Genomic DNA, 21,208 nt, shown 5'->3' on the forward strand with positions numbered 1-21,208 from the left:
ATTGCACATTCAGTTTTGTTGAAGCGTCAAATTGTTTCACATATTTCCTCTTGGCCTGCTGTGTGCTACCTGGTACCATTCACAATGGAAATGTGTGTTATGAAACTCAGTATTCACCTGAAAGTTAAGTTGTTTCTTTCAAAGCTGGAAATAAAAGAAAAAGTGTATGTCATTTACAAGCCCTGTTAGCTAACTCACCTAACCACAAATCTCTGATGGTTGGATTTAGGAGGAGATCATCTGTAATATTGCCTATGAAAGCATCAACTCTCCAAAATGCACGTCTCCTCGATATGTCTACCGTTTCTTTTGTAGTTTTTTGTTATTCTAAAAATGAATGTGTGGTCTGTAATGGTTAGAAATGTATTGAAGGGTTACAATTAATTACCTGTGATATGAAACAAAATACGTTCTTCATTGTTTTCTGTTTACCGGCAGACTAGGATATTATACATTCAGCAGGAGCTGTGAGGCGAGAACATGTCTTTCACTCTATATTTACGTTGGTAAATTATGACTGGAAAAAGGGGGTTGTTGTCTGTATGTTTTTTTTGCGTGCTATGTAAACTGTTTTTTTCACAGTTTGCCCCTCAATGTTTATCATGATAAATATCGAAGATGTTGAATGAAAGATGGCTCTGAACATTCTGAATGATTGTCTCGAGGACATGGCATTGCACATCTCATGTGCTCTTGGCTGTTGTCTACTTCTGTTTACATTTTATAGTTGCAGTCAGTTCTTCCCATAGCTAATCCATCCACCCTAAACTTTGTCACGACTACATCTGCTGCTCCATGTTATAAAAGTATAATTCCATTCATATAAGTAAGTATATTTTGCATGTAATTGAAAAAGTTCAATACTTACACTATACTAAATTGGTAATGAAAAACTGTTTTGATTACATAGAATTTAACATCTCCCTTAATACATATGCATAATGCTTGTAGTAAATAAATGAACTGCATGCGAGACACTGCTATAACCCATTTCACTGAAACGCCAAAAGAATAAAGATACTATGTCTGAAGTATGTCAAAACATTCATTTATTTTATCATGTTCTATAAATAAATGTATACTTTGTTTTATGTGTATGTACGGTTAGGTTTCTTTTCATTTAACATTTATTTATTTTTGAGAGTTGACTGTTAGAGTGGGCTAAAGGGGATTATTGGGAATATATTCTCCCAATGCTTTGCTTATTTTGCCTACTTTTTTTGTCATGTTTTTTTCGTCAGTAAGAATGTCAGCATCTGTGTGTGACACTACTTTCTGTCCGTCTCTCTGTGTCTGTTCACATTCTTTGTTATGAAATAACTGTTCTGTTTTATCATACAACATTCACAATTACAGAACACAACTATTTGTAACATTGGATCTTTTTCTTTAACCTTGTGGTAGATATTTGCTTTGAATAATGCGTCCAAGTCTAACATAAATATTGTTCAGTTCATCAAATCAGTTCATCGTTCGTGCTAGAGTCCAATTAGTAATTGGATATTAAAGGGATAGTTCAGTATTTTTGAGGTGGGGTTGTATGAGGTACTTATGCATAGTTTGTCTGTTACCTTATGGAGATGGCAGTCAGCACAGTCATTTTGAGGAGTTTGGAGGAGAAGTTGCTGTAGCAGAAGTCAGCCTTGTATTGTTGCAGATGGGGCCAGCCAAGATATTCTTTTTGCCATGGATATAAATGCTTATCTGAAAAATAAATATTTGTTCAATTGTATGCTAAATTTAGGACTTTTATCACTGCTGATTTGCGGACTGATATCCTGCACTGCACCGGCCAGCGGCAGTTTATTTTTGCACTTTTTTCAAGCGTTGTTCTTTAATAAATTGCTCTTGGATTGGAAGTGTAGTACAGATCCTTTATCCAGCTGGGTCAGAGCGGCTAGCTTCGGTGTTGTTCGACCTGCTTCACAATGTCCAGCTTTTCTTAAAAGGTCCTTCTCTCGATAAAAAAAACTTTCCCAGTACATGTGCCATTAAATACACTCCTTCTCCTCAGTAATCCACGTTGTGTTTTGACAAAGTCTCGTCTAAAAAATTCTAATCTAAAATAGAAGAAATCTGACATAGGCTCAATTGCCTGCTAGCCATGTACAGCCGATGGCGCTGAACGACAAGGCCAGCTAGAAGGCGTAGATGTGTCAATGGACACGCCTAACTCGGAAAACTCGAAATCTGATTAGTTAAAGAACATGTCAATCACCAACATCGTCCCCATTTGCATTATTTGCGAGGGGATTCTCCCTATGGACCTCTTATAAAAAAAAAATTATTCTCTCTGAAACCTGAGGCCATGGGGCAGATTTGTTTCACCCGGAAACAGTGCAGGGGAAAATTCTGATTGGATAAAAGCACAAACGTTTAAATGCGCACTGGAGGCAGCCACTGGACGAAACCAATTATATTACGTAGACTTATGGGCACAAACTTTGTCAAATGGATAGCATTCTTTTTTTAAATAATATTTAAATTTATAAAATATATATTTACTTAAAATCATATTTGTTTCTTCTTCTGACAATCTTAAACCCCAGAGAAGGCTTTGTGGACCCTGGCGGCCCACCACTGCTGGCACTAACACACGCCTACAAAGTGGTCAATTAAATAGAACAATTTATTTTTATAAGAATGTATTTTTATTTAGAATGTTGTTTTTTTACAGTAGAATTAACAAACTTTTTTCTGAGTGATTTCTGTTGTGATTATTTTATAAAATCCTTTAAAGCTGCATTTTTAAGGACCAAATGCCCTACTTCAGCTGTGCTTCATCTTTGTTTGGTAATATCCAGCAGGCAAAAGTTCATGATCATTAGAAGGAAATTAATGAGTAGCCTAATCGTCAGGCTACCCTGATAGCTTCCAGTTGAGTGAGAATATTTAATTTTGAGGGAAAAAATTTATCTTAAGTGCTATCCGTAATCGGAGGCATTCAGCATACGCTTTTATGTTACAGTGCTGATAGCCGCAGTTTGCATTAGTGTCATTTCAGAACCTGTAAAATGTTGAAGTTTTCAGTGTCCATTTCACTAAATGTATTGAGCACTAAAATTGTAAATGGTTCAATTTATTTGAATCTCTTGGGATATTGACAGCACTTATGAATGACTTAAAGAAAAGCACTCGAGTGACAACAAAAAACACTAAATCTGACAATATTTCCTCATTCCTGGTCTAGAAGGTATCTTCAGAATTTAAAATGTGTACATGTTTACGATATATTCATTTTAGCCGTGCAGTCTGTCAAGAAGATAGAATCTGATTACTGAGTGTGCTTTGTGTCTCCTGCCGGAAACTATTAGCATCTTAAGTGGGTGGAACATTTTATTAATTATTTATCACAGCCAAAACATTCATTACAGTCCAACATAGCTTTTGCCCATTGTGGCCACTGCATCCTGAGGGCAGTAAACAAGAAGCTTATGGCAAAGTGCTGATTATTCCTGCCATTCTTTCTCACCATGATGATGTGATTATCAGTTTGCGCCACACCCACTCACAGAACTTCACTGCGCACGTGTTGATTTCCTCCAAAGCCAGTCAGCAGAACAATTGTATGGAAGCCTACAGTTAACATGCTCTTTTAGGCCTCTTGGCTACCATTTTTTTTACTCCATCATCCAGCTGTTTTTCTTGGGATCATGACTTATTTATCTTGTGATCACAAAAATAGTGCTTTTAAAACTAATTTCCACTCATTACCTATAATATTATTGGCCGTTATCCTTCTCGAGATCATGAGGTATGAACAGTAATGATTACAACTTTTGTTGTGAGGGTGTTATCGAGATAACGCTAACTTTCCTCGAGAAAGCTATTATCTCGTGATATCAACGGGTGGCAGTAGGTCGGTGGGGACTTGGGTTAGATACCGGAGGGTTATTCTCTTTGAGTGTGGACTGGTAGCTGGAGAGGTGCCAGTACACATCCTGGGCACTGTCGAGGTGAACCTTGAGCAAGGCTCTGGAGCGCTGCCTCTATACCCCTTTCACACCGCTGAAAAATCGGAGCTAGTTCGGAGCTAGAGCCAGTTGTTTGGTTTCACACCGCCAGAGAGCCGGCTCCGGGTTGTAAAAACCGGTTCAATCCCAACCCCAGGATTGAGCTGGGCTAGAAATGAGAACTGCCTGCACCAGCGGCCGGGGGAGGGATTATCCTGACCAACCAGACCAACTCAAACCTAATGCCCGCCATATTTAAAAACACCGCTACTACAAGACGTAAACAGTCAGTGTGAAACCAACCGGTTCATAACTGGTATAAGGCTGTAACCAGTTTTGAACTGGCCCCAGCACCATTTACTGAATAAATGTTTGTCCCATGCTCTGAAAACTGAAAGCACTGGAACAGAGACAAGCTGGCAATTGCTTAGTAAACACCAAAAGATTTAGAATCTGTAACAAATAAAATATTTACCAAAAATATCATCCACCAACTGATAGAGCCAATATTATTTGCTTCAGCCTATGACTGAAACCAGCACACGCCCGCTCATGGCAACAGGTGGAGTTACAGCCCGTTTTAATGACCAGTAAATCAAGAGTGATTCTGCAGATTCTCCTCGCTGGTTGCCCAGCAACATGACATCAAGCTCCTTTGTAAGACTGCATTAGGGTGGAAGGTCGGAAGTTGGTCTACCGTCCCCGCCCAGGGAGTCTCGCAATGAGATGGGCAATAAGTGGACATCGTTTTTAGACACCCCCCCCCCCCCCCCCCCCCCATTTCGCAGAGGATCTCGCTACTGGCAAGCATGGAGGGGGCTCGGTGAAAGACCAATTTAGAGAGAAATCTGAGAATGCTACCCTTAACAGCTCTGTAATTTTATTTTCTGTAGATAGGCGAGGGAAGAAATCCCATTAGATTAGGTAGTGGTGAGTATACCCCCCCCCCCCCCTCCACCCCACCCCACACACACACACACACACACGTTTTATCTCAACCAATAACTTCCACACTCAACAGCACACACACACACACACACACACACACAAGTGACCACATCAGATAACAGACAACAACTTTTCAGATATAATTCAAGAGGATTGCTCAATTTTTTGGTTGTTTTTTGTTTCTGTTGTGTCAGGTATTACAACAATGTGGTTATTTCAAATATGTAACAAAATAACAAAAATCCCTGACCATCCATCAAAAATATAAAGTGTTGGATGATTACGAGGGAAAATTATGTGCATGAATATGCAATTTATTTTCAAACAACTTTCTTTTTACTTCATCACATATGGAAAAATAAATAAAAGAGTTCATTAGCAAGTGAGATGCTTGTGTTATTGGGCATGGCTCTTTGATCAATAATGGCCTGCACAAGCCACAATGGATACAGCCATTAGAAAGCTATAGCAGTGTATCCCAGGGGGTACATATTCCACTGTATTTCCTCTAATAGGTTTTTAAATGCATTCTTTGTAAGAGCAACAACACATGCAGTATGTATTGCTCTAAGCTAAGTAGGCTACAACACCTTCATTATGTAGCATATAAATATACTGGATGAGCTTTACTGAACATGTCATCAATTGGATTTGGAAAATGGATTTAGGAATAGATGAACACCAAATAGTTTGTGTTAAACATGATATTATTCATCATGTGTATTTATCCTGGTAAAATAACTTCTGACAATAAGGGCTTTAAATCTGAAAGCTAAATTGTACTGCAGACAGACATATCCCATTGCTGCACATGCTCAGAGCTCGATAGCAACCTGATTTACTCTTCCATTGATGTGTGCTGCAGAGAGTAATGATTATGTGCCAGAGTTAGTGCTAAACAGTATCTGACAAGGCATGGAAAGGCCTCTCTTGGAACAGTTGCACTGTGCACCCATGCCGGACACTGACCGCTCCTGCCACGGACTCAACACTGTAGAAGACACCGGGAGTTCATTGTTAACAGTCAATAAGTGGTGTTGCATAACATTGGGCCAACAATTACCACTCCACTGGCTAGATGGAAATGTGTTTCCACTGCCCATGATAAACTATCTGAACATGTGTTAAAATAGGTGAGAATTTGTGAATAATTTCTTTGCTTTTTCTGTTTGTATTTTTGATGAGCTGAAAATTGGTTTATTAACAATAACAACACTAATATGAGATAAGGCATCATCTTTATACGTCTTTCCTTAGCCTGGGGCGATAAATTGTGAATGTCTGGCAAACAAAATGCCAGGCCAAGAACAATTCTACTGACCACATCAATCCAACCTGTGGGGTGGAATCCAAGCCACGGAGCGCCCTCAAGTTATTTCCATATATTGAAAGTAGGTCTAACTTTGACATGCAAGTTGCTTCAAATCAACACATGGGCCTAGGCCAATTCAGCATTATTTTTATTATACTTACTAATAATCCATTATTATTATTATTATTATTATTATTATTATTATTATTATTATTATTATTATTATTATTATTATTATTATTATTATTATTATTATATGATGATGATGATGATTATTATTATTATTATTATTATTATTATTATTATTATTATTATTATTATTATTATTATTATTATTATTATTATTATTATTATTATTATTATTATTATTGCAGCAACCTGGAATTCGTAGTAGCCTACTACTATTAGGCCTAGGCATGTTACGTTTGATTAAAGGCTGACTGCGCCACCTAGAGATGAAAAGGCAAAACTAGCTCGACCGTAATGAAAAAATGGCGTCCGTATTTGCTTATATTTTCACCCTGACTTCAGACTGTCAGGGATCCTATCAGACTGTCAGACCCATCTGTGTAACTTTACCCATCATCGCCCAACAAATGTTACTAAATGTTTGAGGATAGGTATAAAGTAATAAACTATAGTTGGGGTTTGTATCTGCCAATCATCCTCAAAGAGGCAGGATAAATAAGCAGCCGGAGAGGAAGTAGTGCCTGAAAGGACTTGTTTCAGGAAATATAAAAACCCTGCAGACGTACTTGTTACTTAGTTACCGGCTAACGCGTTTGAGGAAACGGAGCAAGATGGCGAGAACACAACAATATAATTTGTAGGCTATAAGTACAATGTAGAAAGTGTGAATAAGTTATTTAACATCAGTTACAAGGTTTAAGCACATAGCGTCTCAGCCAAGATGGAGGACGAAGAGGTAGCGTTGGTAAGCGAACGTGTTTTGATCATACATTAATGATTAAGGCTCCATGTAAAAGCGAGCAGTCAAAGATAGAGGAAAGGTAGGCTACAATTGAGGCATTTGGCATTGTGTGAAAATGAAACTTAACGCCAGAAGTAACCTACGTTAGCTGTAGCCTAATTAGAGAGGAGTTTTCCTTAGATCTTTCAAAACACAAGCAAACAATAGCCTATTAGCGGAAATTACATCGGCTAACAGACAGTAAGCTATGCCATTATTTAACTGAAACTTAGTTGAATAACATATAGGCCTAATTAATTCAAACACAGTGTTCCTCTTTTAACTTTGGTTCTGTTGTGGATGCCTTTATGCTTTGAGAGCATATTTTACAAACCGTAATTTATTTGCTGTGCTATCACCAACAACTCCTGCAAACGCTGTGCCCTCTTTTTTCCCCACAGGCTTTGATCAGGTACTATTGCTATGAAAAGTATTTCAATCATGCTGTCAACGCTGCAGCAGATGGTCAGAGGAAATTCAGCAATGATATCTACACTTTTTACCACGCATACGGTGCCCTCATGCAAGGTAAGCTTAAAAAGAACCGTAAAAGTAAAACAGTAACATGGACCCTTTTCTGTTTTAGGTGTCTGGCCAACTTGCTCTTGTGTCATTATTTTGCTACAGATCAAATTCAAGAAGCCTTGGCAGAGCTGGAAACAATAAGAGATGTAAGAGATTTGTCTCTCTGCACATTAATGGCCCTTGTATATGCTGAGAAGAAAAAGACAAACCCAGGTAAGCCATCTTTGTCGTTTGTATTCCAGTCACAGACGTTTTGCTCTTTTAAAGGACATATAACACACTTGTTGGAAGTGTCTTAAAGTCTCTTTGGATTTTCAGACAGAGAAGTCATTCAAGAACTTGATGCTAAGGTCAAAGAGGATCGTAAAAGTGCATCTCCCAAGAGTCTGTACCATGCAGGGATGTTCCTTTGGCTTTTGGGGCGAAATGATAAGGCAAGGGAGTACACAGAGAGAATGATCAAACTGTCCAACGGCTCTAGAGAGGTGAGATTCACAATTTTGCATGTCTGAGAAAGGCGTCAGTATTACGTTTCCATTTTTATGCAAATTCTGTGAGTGTGTCATGATAAGAGGGGCGGTCTGGCTTTGGACTCTTTTGTACTCTTGTAGGATGTGAACTGATATTTGTTTTTTTAGGGGATAGTCCTAAAAGCCTGGATAGATGTGACATCTGGTAAAGACGCGTATGCCAGAAAAGCTGGAAAATACTTTGACGAGGGACTGAAAGAGAAACCGGATGTTTTTGCTCTGATGGGAAAGGTAAGCTACGAATTTCATATTGAGTCAGCCACATATTTGACCTTACGATGCTCCCATTCATCATATTTGCAATGCCTTTTACAGCATATTGGGGTTCTTCTAACTCAATCAATGTTTTATTTAATGTGTCCAGTCAGGCTTGTGTGTTTGTACTGTTTATTTTAGGTAACACCATATTAAATATACTGTATGTAAGTCCGTTCATTATGTGGATTACTCCTCTGCAACTTTGGAACTATTGCTTTCATCCTTGTTCTTGAAGACTTGTAGCTGTTTCCTTATATTGAACAGTAAAGTGAAAGTCTTGTTTGTACCACCCTGTGTGGATGACTGTGATATTTGGTTTGTCCTAGGCACATTACTATGAATATCGTCAGAACTACTCCGGAGCATTGGAGATGGTTAACCAAGTCATCGTTGTTTTTTCTGGGTTCATGCCTGCCCTCATCAGAAAGATGAAACTGTTGCTCAGCCTTCAAGACTGGGAGCAAACCATAGATGCAGCACACAGGTAATTGATCAGGAGGTTAAGTGGTTTCTCCCAAGTGACACACAGGTCACACCTAAAGTGCAGGCTTTTCTCAGCTCTCTTTCCAAGACTCTATAAATAATCTCAACATGAGTTTGCAGTGTCTCTTGCGAGATCTTGAAGCACAACAATCATGTGTTATCAGCACCAGGAATTAAGATTTACAAATGGCATTCAAGTGCTAATGAAATACTAGCGCAATGCCTCAAACCAGCGCATATAGCCATTGTTTTTGCTCACCCCTTCTGGATCCTAGCTAGTGTCAGGCAGCATACAAAGGCATTCAAGTGAAAGTCCAACACAATTCCGAGGATCTGCTGCTTCAGGTTTTGTTCAACAGCAGGATGAGGGATAACTGTCATTATGCCAAGTGAAGGGCTGCTGTGGAGCCCTCACTGTGATGTTATGAGGTGGGAGAGGTGCAAGCAGCCTACAGTATACCTGACATCCTTTGGCGGCCTTCACAATGCCTTTTAGTTTTAATGTTATTTGCATGGGAGCTCAACACAGTGCTGTAGCAGTATCAGATATTCTATTGCTACCAATCAGATAATTCCAAGCTTATTATGTGTAGGAGATGGACTTCATTCACAGCCCCCTGTGTCATATTTCAGGCTTTTACAGAAGGATAAAAATAACCCGGAGGCACTACGGATGCTAGCTCTGCATTCGTTATGTAGAGATGGAGACGTTACTGAGGTAAAGTTCACGTTTTCACAACGTGGTCATACTTTTGAACCTGTGAGAAGCAAATCAGCAGGAATCTTAAAAATAATTGTGAGATCAATTGATTTTACTGTATGTCCTCCCCATTGGCAGACAGTGAAGCAGCTCTCAAACCTCATCAGCAGCTTGGAGATTGTGGAACCATGCAACCCAGAGCTTTTGTACAGGATGTCTCTCGCTTTCACCCGTGTTGTAAGACCATTTTTAACTTTTTTTTTCCTTTATGAATTCACAATGCTACAATTTTGGTTTTTCAACATCTACAGAGTATTTCTTGTTTTTCAATTTGCCAGTGTGGGCGAAATGAAAAGGTGAATGAGCAGACATTTAGGATGGTGGAAAGAGCCTTCTCTAAAGCATCGGGGGACTCTGATTTAGCCACAGAGTTGGGCTACCAGATGGTGCTTCAGGGGAGAATCAAGGAAGCTATGAAGTGGTACAAGACAGCTATGACTCTGGATGAGACGAGTGTTTCTGCTTTGACTGGTAACGTGTTGTCATTATTAATCAGTCAGGTATCTACATTATACTCAGAGGTCATATACAGTCCCCTCCATAAGTATCGGAACAGTGAGGCCAATTCCTTTATTTTTGCTGTAGACTGGAAACATTTGGGTTTGACACCAAAAGATGAATATGAGACAATAGATCAACATTTCAGCTTTCATTTCCAGGTATTCACATCTGGATCTGATACATAACTGAGAAGATAGAATTTTTTTAAAAGGAACACCAAATTTTTAGGCAAGCAAAAGTATTGGAACAGATAGACTTTAAATAAATTAAAGTGAATAAACTGTAATATTTTGTCGCAAATACTTTGCTTGCAATAATCGCATCAAGCCTGTGACCCATTGACATCACAATGGGTTGCATCTTTCTTTAAATTGGCAGACCAAATGTTTCTGTAGACTTCTAAGTTCATTTTGCTGTTGCCATCATGTGTTACTGTGTTGTTGTCAAGATGAACCTTTACCAAAGTGATGGAAAGGCTAAAGTTTGGAGAAAGACAGGATCTACTCATGATCCCAAACATACAGGCCCATCTGTGAAACACGGTGGACGGGCTCATTATTCTTCATTGATTATGTAACACATGATGGCAACAGCAAAATGAACTCAGAAGTTTACAGAAACATTTTGTCTGACAATTTAAGGAAAAATGCAACCAAACTGATTGGAATATCCTCCATCATGCAGCAAGATATTGACCCAAAACAAAACAAAGGAGTTAATCAGGGGCAAGAAGTGGAAGGTTTTAGACTGGCTAAGTCAATCTCCAGACTTAAACGCTATAGAGCATGCATTATACCTGCCAAAGAGGAGACTTAAAAGAGTAACCCCTTAACACAAACAGCAACTGATTGAGGCTGTGGTGAAAGCCTAGAAAAGCATCACAAAAGAAGAATGCAAAAGTTTGGTGATGTCAATGGGTCACAGGCTTGATGCGGTTATTGCAAGCAAAGGATTTGCGACAAAATATTACGTTTTATTCACTTTAATTTATTTAAAGTCTATCTGTTCCAATACTTTTGCTCGCCTAAAAATGTGTTGTTCCTTTACAAATAATGATATCTTCTCAGTTGTGTATCGGATCCAGATGTGAATACCTGTAAATTAAAGCTGAAATGTTGAGCTATTGTCTCATATTCATCTTTTGGTGTCAAACCCAAATGTTTCCAGTCTACAGCAAACATAAAGGAATTGGCCTCACTGTTCCGATACTTATGGAGGGGACTGTATACATCTTGTATTTCTAAATGTATTACTTTTTTGTTTTTTTGTTTGGCAGGTATAATTCGTTGCCAGCTGATAGAGGGACAGCTTGAAGACGCCCAGCAGCAGTTGGAATTTCTCACAGAGATACAGCAATCGATTGGAAAATCAGGGGTAACACCTTTTTATTATTGAAATGAGAGTATTCTCAAAACAGTTTGAAAAGCACCAAGCAAAAGCAGATGGGTAGCAGCTGCTCCTGGAGGTCTTCAGTATTTTCTTCTTCCTGGGAGACCTTTTGTTTTTACAATAGTGTTTTTGAACCATCTTGTACAGATTACCCCCTGTCAGGTTTTCCTTCCCTGCTTACCATCCTCTATTTTTTCATGTCTTTTTCTTGTCTCTCCCTATTAGGAGCTACTGTACCTACGTGCTGTTCTGGCGTCGAAAAAGCGCCGGCCCCAGGAAGAGGTGACCAATCTGTTGAATGACGCGGTGGACACACACTTCTCCACACTGCAGGGTCTGCCTCTGGGAGTGGAGTACTTTGAGAAGCTGAACCCTGACTTCCTGTTGGAGATTGTCAAAGAGTATCTCGCACTGTGTCCTGCTCAGGTACGACTTAAGAGACTCATCAAGCTTCAGTGTGTTCATTGGCCCCTGAAATGTCACTGCAAATTCTGGGCCTCACATTCAAGCAACGCAAATCCGTGATTTATTTATTTGGTTTGAGAGTCTATGAACTGAAAACAACATTTCCTATTCTTGCATTAGCCTCCAGCCCAGGGCCAGCCTCCTGCTCCTCAGCTGCAGCACTGTGCCACTTTGTTGGATACTGTGGTCAAGATTGTGCCTGGTCTCCCTCAAGGGGTCTTCCTGCTCGCCAAAGTCAGATATCAGTCTGGTGAGCACTGCGTTTGAAATGTCTTGTTTTTTTCGTCTTCTGCTAATTCCATTTTAAACCAAATTGCTTTCGTTATTCGTTCGTTCAGGTGACATTGACGCTGCTCAGAGCAGTCTACAACATTGTCTGGACCAGTGTCCGTCTCATGCAGACGCACATCTGCTAATGGCACAGATCCATTTGACGCAGGGTAACTTCACGCTGTGTTCCCAGTCTCTTGAACTCTGCCTCAGCCATAACTTTGAGGTAAGATGCACTATCAACATGTACGGTATTATTGGCTAAATGTTTATGAGACCGTGTTCATTCAGGCCTTGTATTTGACCTCTGGAAGATGTGTGAATACATTGCAGCGCTGCCACCTTGACCAGTAACATTTAGGAGCATGTCAGCTTGTCCTCCTTTAGGCATAGCAATAAAGTAAAAGATGTAGGTGAAGAGAAAGATAGCCATTTTTTTGTCTACACCAAAGGGAACTTCGAAGATATTTTCAGCGGTGACAAGAACTACACCCACAGTGTTGTGTTGTCAGGTTTGGTGCTCATAAGACCTGCAGTAGTTTGAGCATGTTAATACAGATTCAGTGTTAGTGCCCTCAGTGACCGTTTGGCTGGGTTGGGATGGTCAAATTACTTCTGTGGTGAATGTTATTTCTTGCCAAAATTCAGAGCTCTTATTATAACACAATGATATTGGTTAACTACATTTATCACGTGCCTAAAATGGGTCATTGCTCCTTGTCTGTTCCAGGTTCGAGAACATCCGCTGTACCACCTGATCAAGGCTCAGGCTCAGAAGAAAATGGGCGAGCTGGTGGAGGCTATCAAGACACTGCAGATGGCTATGAGTCTCCCTGGAGTCCGCAGAGCCGCGCCCGCGTCCAAGTCCAAGAACAGGAAGGTTGAGCTGAGTCCTTCTGACTGTGTGTCTGTCGTCTTGGAGTTAGCTGAGGCCCTGTGGCTCAACGGAGAACAGGTACAAATAGGGAGTAAGAAGAGGGTCTGTGCACGATTAACTGTCTCAAACTGTTGATTCAAAGCACTCTATTGTTCTTCATGCTTTATTTGAAGTCGTGTTTTGATCTTGATATTTCAGCACGAAGCAGCAAAGGTGATGCAGGATGCCATCAATGAGTTCTCTGGAACGCCAGAGGAGCTGCGCGTCACTATCGCCAACGCGGACCTGGCCCTGCTGCGCGGTGACACCGAGCTGGCACTGAGCATGCTCCGAAACATAACTCCTGAGCAGCCCTACTACATCCAAGCCAAGGAGAAAATGGGAGACATATATCTCAATCACAGAAAAGAGAAACGTCTGTATGCTAGCTGTTACAGGTGAGCAGTACATTTGGATCAAACAAATGAACAAAACTTAAAAAAAAAAGTACATCACGTCAAAAAACATGATGCAGCCCAACATATGAGCTTAAGACCTTATACATTATACAGGTTTGTCTGAACCGTAATGGCTGAAACTTAATTACAACATGGATCTAGGATGTTGAGCCATTAGTACACCAACATTTCATCCTGCAGAGTCTGGCGTAGGATTTAGAAGTAAATCAAATCACATTTTAAAACAAGCCATTCATTCAGTAAAGAGGAGTCTCCTCCAGTCTCCAGTTCTCAGATGCTCTTCGTATCAACAGACGTTGAAAAGCATGACTGAACCTCAGAGCAGCAGATACACACTGTATTGTCTTGCATAATGAAGTACACCATATGCGAAGTGATATCTGTGTCTTTTCTCCAGAGAAATGGTGGAGAAGCTGCCAAACCCGCATACATACCTCTTACTAGGCGATGCTTACATTAACATTCAAGAAGTAAGTGGAAAATGTCAGTTATCCTCTGTGTGACTTTATCACTACTGTTCTGAGTTTCATTACAGTTGTTCATTCCTGTTCTTAACATTCATGCAAAGGTGCCTTGCTGTTTTCTGATCTTTTCCCTTCTGCTGTGCTTTGTTGGAGCTGAAATGAAATCCACCACCAAGGTCTTACCTTGCATGATTAGTGTATAAAAGGAACAAAGAACCTCTCTCTTCCAATCCCCGCCCTGCAGTTTAGAGCAGAACGATGAAACTCAATAGATGATGCTCTACTGTAAAATATAGAAAATGTACCAGGGAGGCCTCATTATGCAACTCCACCTGTTTCAGAAACGGGTGCTTATTATAGCGGCCCAGGGGCCTCTACTGATTCTCTTTTTTGCATAGGAAATTTCATTTTCTAACGAGATAACCCGGAAGTACTTGGCAGATAGGTGGTTCGAATTCTCAAAATGCTTAGGAAAGGAGCCTCGATGCATCCTTTAACCCTCCTTTAGCATAGGTTACTCCTGACCAATCTATGCGAAAGGAAAGGAGATAGTGGTATCCCATAATCCTTTACGGCGGCAAGATTTAAAGCAACAGGCCACCGCCGGAGTTTACCGACTCTACACGAATACGAACGAGAGGTAAAACAGAAGAGAGGAGAAGAGAAGAGAGGAAGATTTAACTGGGCTAAAACAAAATACACCCCCCCTCACTCCCCCAAAAAGATAATAAATAACTCATAAAAGACCAACATCATAATAGTTATTTTCGTAGCACATCATTTACACCATAAGAAAATAAAATGCCAACTTCACATTTAATGGAGATTACTGGGGGCAGTTAATTTCAACATCAACATAAGTGTAGCCTCTTTTTTTCACATGTGAATTGGGATTCAAGTGGCCTTAAATATTCCCCTTGGCCAAGTCCGACCTAAGTGATTCTCACTCTGTTGGCGACAACCTGATTAAAATCAATAGGAAAAGAACGCATCGATCAAACGAGCGCTTGTTGTAGTCCATTTTCGGAAAATAGTGTAGTTTCACGCAAGTGATTCACGTCAGCAATACTCGCCGTCGCGCAATGACATCGGTTAGGAAAAGTGGAGTCGTATTCATTTGAAACAGTGCTGTCTTTTCCTATGTTCGAAAGGAAGCACCTTTCATCTCTCCTTAACCCCGATGACGTTTAGGGTTAAGGCATAGGAAAGGAGGCTTAAAGGTTAGGAGATTTGACTATTCGTAGAGGCCCCAGGAATATAAAACATTGCTAGCGTAGTGAGCTATCCAACTGAGAGGTTATGTTGTGAAACATAATCTAAAATTTGCTAAACATTGACACAAGACACAGTGGGTCCCCAGCAGAGACCCAATGAATTCAACCAAAGTTGTAAGCTCCCTCGCTAATGTCAGTTTTCCATGCAACCTGGAAAACCCCGAAAGCTGTAGACTAGTGTCCAAGTTGACACCTCAAATATAATAGGGAGGGCAAACTGTTAAACACTCTGCAGTCAGTGGGAACTACAATAGAACATTTTGACACAGTATTTTATGTTGGCTATATAAAAAACAAAACAGGAATAAGAAAGGGAAAGGGAAACATATACAGCATTTTTTTTAAAGTATTCTCATTCATACACAGCCTAAACTGTTAGGGAAAAATCCATTTATTGAGAGGTGAGACAAGCCTCATAATGTCAGATGTGGAAACATACTCTGGTTGTTGTGATAGGTAAGATGACGTCATTTCAAGGCCGAAATAGATCCTCCCTGTGTCAGAAATCTGACTTTATCCAACGTTCCCAACAGCTCTTAATTTTGAATCAAACAGCGGTTTCAGGTTGCTGCATGCTAGCCTCATAATGTTTACTACGTGTTCACAACAATATGTAAATAATGAAATGTGTTTAGACGTCCTGAATAATATTTACGAGAACACTTCAAATGTGTGACACTACTCAATGCGTGACGTGTTTATCCTCAGCCCGAGAAAGCCATCGAGGTGTATGAGCACGCTCTGAAGAAAAACCCCAAAGATGGTGCTTTAGCCAGCAAGATTGGGAAAGCCCTGGTCAAGACTCATAACTACGTCAAGGTTTGTGCCGTTTGAGCTCATTCAACTATAAACAGGATTCGCTCACAGGAGAAAAAAACAATGTTGACACAAGGCTGCTGTCGCACAGGCAATCAATTACTATGAAGCGGCCCTGAAGACTGAACAACAGAACTTCCTGCGCTATGACCTGGCTGAGCTGCTGATGAAGATGAAGCAACATGAGCGCTGCGAGAGAGTCCTGCATGAAGCTCTGGCTCATGAAGCAGGTACTTAACACTTCACAGTATTTCACACACACACACACACAGACACCAACTCCTGACGTCAAACACCACCATGATTCAGAAAAATAGAATCTAGACACAGCGATACTTTGTGCACAGATATGATGCATTTATTATGTATGTGTAAACAACTTGAAGAAAAGAAAATATTATCATGAATATTGTCCACAGAAATGCCAAACTGCGTTGAATCAATGAAAACCTCTCTCCACTGTGTTTTAGAAAAAGTATTCACTAATGTTCCATTTGTCATTTCTGTATTGGTATTTTGTGTGTTTCTAACGTCACTTTTTACTACCCAGTGAATGAACTGCAGGCGCTCTCAGACGATTGCCGTTATCTGGTCCTCTTGGCAAAGATCCAAAATAAGGTTGAGAAAAATGAGGAAGCTTTACTTTCCCTACAAAGAGTAAGTGCTTGCCATTATATGGTTCTCTGACTTATGATCTTTTCACATTTTATATTAAATATTTTGCGTGACCATTTCTTTTTCAGCGTACACATAGTACGGACAGGTAACAGATTGTAAGGAGATATTCACTGATTTTGACAAAAAAAAAAGGGATTTTGACAACAAGCATGCTCCAGAATGGCTGACTCCACCTTTGAGAGACAGACGTGGATTCACTTGCTACAGAGACAATAAGGATAATGTTTGTTGTTATTGTTGTTTCCAAAGTGAAAACATGTCCCTCCTGTCTGTAGGCGCGAGATGTGCAGGCCAAGGTGCTGAAGCGAGTGCAGTTGGAGCAGCCCGACGCCGTCCCCGCGCAGAAGCAGCTCGCCGCCGAGATCTGCTCCGAGATCGCTAAACACTACACAAGTCAGAGGGGATATGAGAGAGCGGTCAAATTCTACAAAGAGGCTCTTGTGTATTGTGAGACCGATCGCAAGGTCAGTGCAGCTGAATCAAAAACGTCCTGTGTACCCACTGCAGCTGTGGTTGACACAGTTGTGGGTTTTTCTTTAGAGCCTGAAAAAACGTCTGATTTACTAACCTTACATTTTTACTAGCAAGAACGTTGTCATGTTCAATCATTATGGATGCTATCCCCCTAACCCAGGTGATGCTGGAGTTGTCCCGGCTGTACCTTACTCTAGATGAGGTCGATGCGTGCCATGAGCAATGCAGCGTCATTTTGAAGAACGACCAGTTTAATGAAGATGCAGTTCTGGTTTGTTCTGGCCGTCTTTCACCACAGTTTTGACTCTAACTTTTTTTTAGCAACTAAACAGGAAATAATTTCTAACATATGTTTGTTCTTAGATGATGGCTGACATTATGTTCAGGAAGACAGACTATGACAAGGCAGTTTTCCACTTCCAACAACTCCTGGAGCGCAAACCAGGTGCAATAAATCTCTTTTGAATGTAATTGTAAATCCATGATTTTACCTTTTCTAAGTAGAACGCATAATAATGTACACCTGTCGCTTTCAGACAACTACCAAACTCTTTCACGACTAATTGACCTGTTGAGGAGGGCCGGGAAGTTGGAAGAGGTTCCCAGATTTATTGATATGGCAGAAAAACATTCTTCCAGGACCAAATTTGACCCGGGGTTCAACTACTGCAAAGGGCTTTATCTTTGGTGAGTATTGGAATAGTGTTTCCTCTGAATATGGTGACAATCTGTTTTAACATTAGCGACTAAAGTTATGCTTGCTGCTCAGGTTCACTGGAGAACCTAATGATGCTCTGCGACACTTCAACAAAGCACGGAAAGACAACGATTGGGGTCAAAACGCTGTGTATAACATGATTGAAATCTACTTGAACCCTGATAACGACATCATGGGAGGAGAAGTATTTGAGACCCTGGATGGTGAAATGGGGTGAGTGGCAGTAAGGAGCATGCTAAGACTCTATTCAGCATATGGGTTCAATATCAATGAAAAGTAATTTTTTTTTCCATAATTGAATTAAAAAAGTGAAACTTTCATATATTCTAGATTCATTACACTTCAAGTGAAATTAAACTAGAATAAAAATACTTTTCAGATGGTCCACATTTCTGTATTTTAAATCCTTTTTTTGATTGGTTTTATGTAATATTCATATTTTTTGAGATACTGATTATTTTTTTACCATGAGCTGTAAGCCGTCATCATCAAAATTAACACAAAAGAAAGAACTAACATATTTCACTTTGTGTAATGAAACTTTGAAAATATGAAAGTTTCACTTTTTGAATGACATTTTCCATGATATTTAAATGTTTTGAGATGTACCTATATATGCCTTTGCTGGAACACCAGCAGACATTCTTCTAATGCTCGCCTCTCATCAGGAACTCCACGGAGAAGCAGGAGTCTGAGCAACTGGCTGTGAGAACGGCCGAGAAGCTTCTGAAGGAGCTCAAGCCCCAGACAGCGGGTGGACACATCCAGCTGCGCATCCTGGAGAACTACTGCTCTCTGGCCACTAAGCAGAAGAGCAATGTAGAGAAAGCCCTCAGTGTTTTCACAGAGGTCGCAAACAATGAGGTGAGTAAACTCCAGATGATGAAGCCTGAGTTACAGCACTCTCTCTTGTGTAAATATACCCACACCGGGAGCTGGGTGTTATTCCAGGCTCTCTGTAAATGTCAGCCATTCCATTTGGTCATAAGCGGCACATTAAACTGCATCGGGCCAAGTTATTACAGTATATATCAATTGGCTTATAATGTTGTTTTTCAGTTATGTGAATTAAACCAGCAAGATTTCAACTGATCATTATACTTACTGTGAGTCACAGTAAGAGAAATGTAGGGTTAGACAGTGAGACCATAAAACACTCTATCTGCCTTTTCTCAGGCTAGGATGAACCAATTTAATTTTTTTTGCACATTTATACTACATAGGATCTCAGAATTCAATACACCTTCATATTCCCACCGGTGAAGTAGGCCTTTAACTTGATGCACTGAATTGAAGTCAGTGTGGTTGTGGGGTAGTTGGGAGAGGTGTTGTCAGTTGCATGCTCTCTAACCAGGATCCTTTGGTTGAATGCAGAAAGACCACGTGCCGGCCCTGCTGGCTATGGCCACGGCGTACATGATGCTCAAACAAACTCCCAGAGCCAGGAACCAGCTCAAACGCATAGCTAAGATGAACTGGAGCAATGTCGACGCAGACGAATTCGAGAAGAGCTGGCTGCTCTTGGCAGACATCTACATCCAGTCGGGGAAGTATGACATGGCCGGGGACCTCTTAAAGAGATGCCTCAATCATAACAAGGTCAGCCTGACAACATTGTCACTGCTTGAGTGTTAATGTGGTTTACAAGGCAGCCCAATTCACACAAAACTTGTATGTTTTTTTTTATCTTTATCTTGGGATTTATGTTACTTTATAGAGTAGTGTATTTAGTTTACGCTGAATTCCTTGTGATAATGATTGCCCCCTTCTTTTTTCCCCCAGTCATGCTGTAAAGCTTATGAATATCTGGGTTACATAATGGAAAAAGAGCAGGCATTCCGTGATGCAGCAAACAACTATGAACTGGCTTGGAAATATGGAAATCGGACCAACCCGACTATCGGTATTTCAACCAAAAGCACATGTCCATTTCTATTTGTGAGAATAAAAGGGATTAAGAGAATTATAGCGCTAATGTGTAATGTCTGTTTTGATTCCAGGATACAAGCTTGCTTTCAACTACTTAAAAGCAAAGAGACATGTTGATGCCATAGACGTGTGTCATAAGGTGAGACACCTGGGGATGTTTACGGTCTTGAGAGAACAGATCTGATTTTTATATCCCGTGAATAATTTTTGCTTCCTTCCGTCCACAGGTTCTGGCCGCTCATCCCAACTATCCACGAATGAGAAAAGACATCCTGGACAAAGCCCGTGTTGCCCTGAGATCTTAGTGTTGGAGCGAGTGAGAGAAAGAGAGAGAGATGAAACAAATGTTTCTGTGATAGAATGACTTGTCACTTGATCCAGTTTTATTGTTTGGCTTTTACTGTAAAGTTTAAAAGAATGTTTATTTTTTTCTTGAAAAGAATATTTGTTTTTAACTATTTCCTACAATTCATTCATATTCAATTCTATATTTAAATGTTTTTTATTGTGGTGGATATTATAATAATGTCAGTATGTGTATATGTGTGACTGTTAAGTCTGTAATTAAAAATAAAAGTGTTTAGTTATGTGGTGCTGGCTTTCTGACATCATTTCCTTTCAGTCCTAAATATTGAATCGATGCTTTAATAAACAGATGATGTATCCTACTGATTATTGTATGAACTGTCAATTTACATTAGCAGCGTCTCTAAAGACAAATGCCACATAGACACACATTTGCATGCGTGACTGCCTGGGGGGAAGTAGGCCACCCAGTGAACATTTTAATGGACATAATAAACTGGACTGGGGGAAAACAGTCCTTTCAGTTTCAGATAGTCACTGTGCGAGTCAAAAGCAGAAATACTTCAAACCGGGCACCAGAGCCGGACCGGCTCCCCGTGGTTGGAACCCGCTTCTCTATTCAGTCCGCTTTGGGAAACCTTGGATATTTAAGGATTAAATACACTGCACCGTCCGCTGGTGAGTAGCCTACGTGTCATCTTTTACACCTTTCATCATTGGTAACGGAAGCTAAGACGTGATTAAATAATCAAAACACTTTCGCATGCACGCGAAATGACGCGTAACTTGAGTACAAATACAATCTGGACCATGTGCGTCGTTTGGTTTACTCTAGTGGTTCGCTTTCAGA

General features: G+C 40.2%; 1 protein-coding gene across 1 annotated transcript; it reads left to right on the forward strand.

The window, feature by feature from the left end:
• The first annotated feature begins 7,011 nt into the window (after positions 1-7,011).
• Positions 7,012-20,669, forward strand: ttc21b (tetratricopeptide repeat domain 21B). The gene is made up of 29 exons (XM_080038085.1): positions 7,012-7,147; positions 7,585-7,711; positions 7,811-7,921; positions 8,027-8,193; positions 8,347-8,469; positions 8,823-8,980; positions 9,613-9,697; positions 9,818-9,916; positions 10,018-10,210; positions 11,517-11,614; positions 11,855-12,055; positions 12,215-12,344; positions 12,433-12,590; positions 13,095-13,319; positions 13,440-13,678; positions 14,097-14,169; positions 16,146-16,256; positions 16,345-16,483; positions 16,804-16,910; positions 17,207-17,395; positions 17,566-17,676; positions 17,769-17,850; positions 17,942-18,092; positions 18,175-18,336; positions 18,792-18,987; positions 19,498-19,722; positions 19,906-20,026; positions 20,124-20,191; positions 20,280-20,669. Exons 1-29 carry the CDS (start codon positions 7,124-7,126, stop codon positions 20,355-20,357), a joined length of 3,951 nt encoding a protein of 1,316 aa, XP_079894211.1. The 5' UTR covers positions 7,012-7,123; the 3' UTR covers positions 20,358-20,669.
• The last annotated feature ends 539 nt before the right edge of the window (positions 20,670-21,208 follow it).

Source organism: Ammodytes marinus (genome assembly GCF_949987685.1).
Source record: "Ammodytes marinus genome assembly, chromosome: 12".
NCBI lineage: Eukaryota > Metazoa > Chordata > Actinopteri > Uranoscopiformes > Ammodytidae > Ammodytes > Ammodytes marinus.